The sequence below is a fragment of the Rosa chinensis genome, chromosome 1 (assembly GCF_002994745.2).
Source record: "Rosa chinensis cultivar Old Blush chromosome 1, RchiOBHm-V2, whole genome shotgun sequence".
In the NCBI taxonomy this organism is placed as follows: Eukaryota; Viridiplantae; Streptophyta; class Magnoliopsida; order Rosales; family Rosaceae; genus Rosa; species Rosa chinensis.
This window is the reverse complement of record NC_037088.1, coordinates 25,075,436-25,082,563: the sequence shown is the minus strand read 5'-3', so window position 1 is coordinate 25,082,563 and position 7,128 is coordinate 25,075,436. Positions and strand designations below refer to the sequence as shown.

The window sequence follows — 7,128 nt, the reverse complement described above, 5'->3', positions numbered from 1 at the left end:
ACACTTTTACGCCTTAAGCTGCCCTTTTTAAAACTTTTGTGCTTTAGCATCAAAACTGGCGCATTTTTATGGAATTTTTATTCTTAAGATGCACACTTTTTAACATTGAATTTTGACTTTTTCTCATTTGAAGGTTTTTCTCTTCATTTTGTGTGAATTTTGAGTGATATTATTGGGAGTGTATTCCATGCACTGTCAGTGCATGGGTACTTGCAATATGAATTGATGTAATTTTTTTAATATTAAAATATATAAAAGAGTGGATTAGATGAGTGACTGTTGTTTTTTTAGAGATTAAAATAACCGTCAGTGCACTTACACTGTCGGTGCATACAATCCTCTCCAGATATTATTACGCTATTTTGAAATTGTTGGCCTAAACTATATACAAAAATAAGAGTGATTTTGCACTCCTCCAAAAACGCTTTCCATTTCCAACCATAAAACCGTACTTTCTGTTTAGATTTATTCTCTTTCTTTTGTTTAACACTTACTGTCCAAGTACTGGTTCAAGTATACGTAATATCTAGAGGAGATTAAAAGCATGCAAGCTATAAGTGAGACATTGAGTTGCAGAGGAACCTTATAAAGCATACACTAGAAGTTGTCAATCTCCAAACCAAAATTATACTATTAAAAATCCTTTTATATATTTACAATGGGTAACCAAGTAATGAAGAAATAGGCACTCTTTTGTACCGAAAAATAAATAAAATTTTCTGTACCAAAAAAATAAAAAAAATAATAAAATTGCATCCCAACTACACCCGTATTTATGTAAGCAGAACTGGGCTTTAGCTGGAAAGCCCATTGGGCTTTTTCTTTGATCTCTTTTCCCTACCAAGAATATCCCTTCAAAAAAATCCAAAATATTCTCCAACACAACGTGCATTGACCATTTGCATGTTTGTTGCAATTTCACAGTTTTCACTTTGAGCCAGCGGACTTGGTTTTATCATCCTGCCCACCAAGTTTAACACCATCATCCACATCAATAGTTCTGACCTTGAATCGCTCCAGCCTCATTTCCGACTCGTCTCGTTTGAATTCACGCGGCGAGCTAATGCTCAGACTCCTTTGCATGGTCCGAGCCCTGGTCGTCTGAGCCGATTTCACTTGTGATAAAACCAAGTTCAATTTCTTTGCCATCTCGTCCAGAAACTTATCGGGACGCCCCGGAAATATTTTCTTGAACAGCTCGAGTCTTCGGAAGTAGAGCTCCCTGAAGAACTCTACCAAAGCTAGCAACCTCGGATCAACTAACTTACCAACCTTTGATTGGAATCTGTAGTAGTTTCTTTCACCCACGTCGCTGTAGTTTCTTCGAAGTAGGCCGCTTTCTAGTTGTGTCATATCATTCTTGATGCCGAGAAATGATGCGCCGGAGTTTGATGGCTGATCGATTTCTGTAGCATCTACTACTGGATACCCCTCTGGCCTTTCCATGGATATGATAGCTAGTATTATTGGTATTCACGAGATTAAGAGAATATGTATAAGGATGAGATTGATGAGCTGGAGATCAGGATAGCAAATTTGATCAATTTTTTGTTGAAGCGTTTCTGTTTGGTTTTAGGAGGGGACTCATCCACCAACCAATATATAGGTGCTGGCATGGAAACGTGTAGCTTGACTTGCAAGCCATGACTTCGTCATGACTACTAAGCGACGCGTCGCTGATTCGATCCGTTTATTATCTAGAATAGGAGGAAGGCACATAATTGACACTTCAACTTTTAATTTGATTCATTCTTTGGATGAAAATAAAATCACGGTCACAGATCGTGATTCTGATGAAAGGAAGAACGGGGCAAATTCTTAATCGGGTGGCTATTATTTGGCTGCCTTGCTAGGAATTTTGTTCAGCCGTGCGTCATAGGTGATAGATAGACACAATGCATGTTGTTTCTTGCGAAAGTGGGTCACTTCGATGATTGGAACTTCTCGTAGAATAATTAAGCCATCCTGATCAGACTAGTCAATGGATTATTACTTTGGCCCTACGCATTGGTGTTGCTAATGAAAGTTCTAGAGAACCTTGCTTTTCAGTCAAGCTTTTGTTTAAAATGAAGAACGTTCTAACTGCCAATTGCTCATTATTTATTGGTTGCTAAGAACCCTGGGGCTGCTAAGAACCCTGGAATTAATTTCTTACCGCCAGTTGCTCTTCATCATATTATTTAGGCTTTTGTGTTAATTTTTATTGTTTTATATCTGTCTGCTGGGATATATATTGTATAATATATAGTATGAAATGCCTTTCCAAATTGAAATGGTCGAAGTCGTATTTTCAATAGGTGCCTTTAAAGAATAGACATGTCTCTTTAGGAGATAAGTAAACAAAGGTATTGTTTCACTTTAGGTTCTATATAACCCATGTTTATATATCTTCTTATAGTTTTTAATCGATCTAGTAAGATCTTCCCCGTTACATCTATAAGTCCTCTCGAAACTGCACCAAATGGTTTTATTGTTGCCTCTCTAGAAGCTGAGAAGGTATTGAGTCATTTTTTAATTTTTTGAGATAGAAAAGAGAATTCATTAATCTAAAAGATTACAACGACGGAGATGACTCTATCAAATCTCAATAACTCCAACTAGAGAAGAGGACCTATTCATACCTCTAATGTAAAACCAACCGTTACAGATGCCATGAGCAGAAAGAGGCTCAACTCTAACCATATGAATCGCCATTTTTTCCAGGCTACAGATAATCAACTTACCCCAAAAGTTCCGATACATCCTTACAATCAATCTCAAGAAGAGACTAATTAACCACCTTCAACACCATATACCAAACTGCGTGCATACGTGCAGGGGCATCTCCCCATTACATTAACAACAAAAAAGAACATCAAAATTAAAACAACTACTTTGCCATACGCCCATAGTCCGGCGACCATCTCTGCCGAAACCCCTCCTAAATACCAGCCAGATAATAACGCTTCCTACAGCCCGGTCGAGAAGATCAAACCTCGCTGTTCCATCATTGTCGTTTCAGCCCACCACCAAGCGCCGGATAGCTTTGTGGGTCGACTCTAAGTTGAGGAACCCAGATCGACTACATTGTCCTCTGCCAGCATTGAGCCCCCTTGCATCTGCAACAAAACCCCGATCCACCATTGCAACCATATATGAGAGAGAGAAAAAAACTTCCACGGCAGCCATGTTTTGAGTCATTCAAGTGCTACTCCAATGGATATCATGTTCCTTCAAATGATTTCAATATTGCATCTTCGGTGCTTCAGCAGGGCTTAACATCGTTAGGTGCTGACAATATTTTGATTTCTTTGAGTGCTTGATAAAGGGGGGAAAAAAACTTATTGCCTATTGAAAATAGGTTTGTTCTACTATCTGGTGACTTCTATTGCTCCTCCGTGTTTACGTGTGGCTAATGCATAATGAAGCGGTGTGATCCTATTATGAAACAATGACAATATTTGGTATGAAAAATATATCTTAAAAACAGTACAAATGAAAAACAAACAAAACATATATACAGTCTAACACTTATTGAAAATGGTGCTTTGGATTCTTCCCAAACCTAGCCGGCTGGCTCATTGTTCAAGTTATGTAAGGAATTGTATAGGATAGTAAAGATTTGGAGTACAATTGTATAGGATAGTAAAGATTTGGAGTACATACGTGCATAGAGCTGGTCTACCACTTACTAGAAATCAAATACGACTCTCGCAGGCTTATGTATGCTACATTAATCTAGGATTAGTATACCCAGCATAATACAGTTAGCGTCAAGCCCACAAGGAAGAAAAATATGCATAAGATAAGCAAGGGCCACTATAATCCTCTAGAATCCGATAAATTAAAGGGAAACAAACAACTCCAAAATATAAGCAAAAAGGTCAGGTAGCGGTGAGTTCGTACACGATTTAATGTTTCATTTAGAGGGAAAACAAACTACAAATGATATTATCTTTTAGAGGGAAAACAATGACACAGCATAGCATGTGTGCACTGTGCAGACAAGCTTTTAGAGGGAAAACAAACTACAAATGATATTATCTTTTATCATAGGATTGGATGTGAATGCTTTACAGCCTAACTAAAAAGCAAAATTTTCCAAAGCTTAGAACTGATGCAAAATACTTGATAAAAAATATCTTGATCACAAACCTATAGTTAGCTAATTAAGCAACCGATTCACTCCTCCTTTTCTGATAACTAATGATTCATAATCAGATCCTGTTGATCCGGCAAAAGACTTGACGCTGCACGGTGCTCGAAGACAATTTACGATACCATATATTGTCATCAACATGAGAATCATCGTCATCGACATCTGAAGGAAAGATGACATGTATGTTCTCCTGCATTGCATAAAGACTGAAATTAGATCACCAAACAATGAATACACATAAAAACAACAGGGCTACAAGAAAATTGAAAATAATTTCAACTTATACCATGGGGTGATGAATAAACTGTGATAAGGAATAAACTCATAGAGAGCAGTATACAGCACCATAGATTCGATATACATCAAGGAGAAGAAAAGTCATATATTATCGAATACTAAGGAACTGGTATGGAAAGCGTGACTATTTCTACAGCTACACTACTGTAATTTTTAACAAATACCACTGGGGATGGACATGGGGTGTGATGACTATAGCTGTTAATTACAAGCATACTAGTCCCAGGAAGTTATCTAAGATCAACCTGCTTTTGCTGATACATTTAATGTATAATTAATATAAGAAAGCTGCTATATAAGTCTGTAACGGTAGATACTAGGGAGGAGTGGAGGACAATTTTGAAACAATACACATGAAGATATATAGAGAGTGTTAATGATGATTGATAGTGGTCGATTACTGATCATTCATTCTGAATGTCAGCTCCTACAATCATAAATAAGTTGCGCGCTTAAGTTATTTGACAAACCTATCAACCGAATTAGTACCGTGTCAAGAGAGGAAAGGTTCCGTCGTTTATTCCTAATCAAAATGTACGTAACCAAGGCTCTTAATGAGCATACTAAGAAACAAAGCAGAGAAATGGGAGAGTTTCCAATACATACAGAACAAACTAAGAAGCTAAAAGCCGAAACTGGGCTCTTCCAATTAACAGCAACTGATAATCGTAAAGGAATTTGGGATTGAAAGAAGGCTATTAGAATACTCTGTTGCTTCTTTGAGGCATTTTATCAAGCAGGTCGCATGCAAATGTTTGAGGAACAAATCAATAGTCAAGGGAATAAACTATATGTACGTACAAATGTGAACTCAATTGACTCCATTTACTCTAAACCCCAAATGGGTGCCTCTTAAAATTGAAGTGCTTGAACAGCAAGCCATTTAGAGAAAGCAGCTCACCCTTTTTTTTTTTGCTCTACAGCACTATTTAGTGCTAACGATCAAGCTGGAGCATGATCCACAGTCCATCATGGACCGACCCACTATCCAAATAACCAAATATTTTTCGGGTTCGTGTCCCAACATTCCGGGATATATCGAAGTCGGTCTTCACTTTGGGGCGTAGGAAGTTCAGAAGTAGCTGTTGTTCTTCCGATGAACTGAAGAAGAAACCCAGAGAAATAATATGACCGTCTCCCATTGCAAGAGCTTGAGAAGAAAGGGGTTTGGAATGTAGGTTTCCTTGTGTCAAAATAGAAGAACTTAAGCCGGTGAAAATTTTACCTCTGCGTATATATGGTAGATAGGTAGTGTTGGACCAAAAAAAAAAAAAAATATATATATATATATATAGGTAATAAGAAATTGGCCATTTTAAGGAATTACTTACTAGATCAACTTGTTGATACACATTTGCATCTCGACCATTTAAAGTTTAGGTTTATATAAATTGATCATTTTTGTAAATTTTCAATCAAGTAGATAACAAAAATGCTTGAGATCCCAAATAATTATATCAAATGATGTGGCAGGTGCCATATCATCAAACTATTTTTAGGATGTATTCTTATATATTATTTTTATTCTTTAAAATCGAAAGATCAATAATTAAAAGTTATTGTTGTTTAATTAGAAAAAAAAATGTATATGATAAACAACAAAAGGAATGAAGAACCCTAAACCAACCCCTTAAATCATGGAGACTTTAACATGCAACTGTAGGAAAAGGCCATCAACCAGAACAGAGTAAATAGAATACAAATTTGTGTATGGCTTAATTCATTAGTTCATTGGCAATTGAATAATGATCTATTATATACTGCTAGTGGTGGTGGGTTTCATCCTGTTGGAAATAGAGATATGTAGTGATGAAGTAAATGAGAAATGGTACGGTGATTTTCAATTGATGGCCATATCCATCTCTAATGGGTTTCAAATGAGTTTCAAATGAATTTAATATGAATTCTCATATTGTTAGACGGACAAAGAAATAGTTGTACTATTATATATACAATCTCCCAGAGTTGATGTAATTTATTTACGCTATTCTCTAGATTTCGTTGCTCTTTTAATTATGCAAATGTGGTTGTTTTGTTTGAGGAAGGGCGGTAGCAGATTTGATTGTTTGGTGAATCACGTTCTTCTTTTTTGCTGATAAATTAGTTTTCTAGATAAAATCAATGAAATTTGCTGAAAATTATTAAATTGAATATCGTGACACATAAGACGCCAACTTAGACACCATGTCATTTGGTATTGCTTTTTGGTATAATTTTTTGGTGTCTGTAGCACTGCATTAAGGCATTCATAACTGTGATTTACAACTATAAACATGAACGGTTCAAGTCGGACATATTTGATTCGTCCATTGATTTAATCTAGTTCGATACCTTAATTGTCATCAATTTGACTGAAAATTTGTAGAAGTGATCAAAAAGTGGGTCCCATAAAGATCCCTTAAAATGACAAGAAAAAAAAGGATCCCTTAGTAGAATGACCCTATATATATAAAGCTTTTTATTGAGGGATCCTTTTTTTTTTTTTGGTCATTTTAAGGGATCCATTGTGGGACCCACTTTTCGATCACATATCGACATCTCCACCATTCATTTTTTAGGTCTCTATTAGTAGATCACTTATGCAAATTTCAGCCAAATTGATGATCATTAAGGCATTTATAATTGTGATTTACCATTTTAAACATGAACGGTTTAGGTTGGACAGATTTGGTTCTTTCGTTTATTTAATCTAG

At 36.2% G+C, this 7,128-nt stretch overlaps 1 protein-coding gene across 1 annotated transcript; it reads right to left on the bottom strand.

The window, feature by feature from the left end:
* Positions 1–927: 927 nt before the first annotated feature.
* Positions 928–1,446, bottom strand: LOC112204032. The gene has a single exon (XM_024344917.1). The coding sequence runs from the start codon at positions 1,444–1,446 to the stop codon at positions 928–930; it is 519 nt and encodes a 172-aa protein (XP_024200685.1).
* Between the last annotated feature and the right edge of the window lie 5,682 nt (positions 1,447–7,128).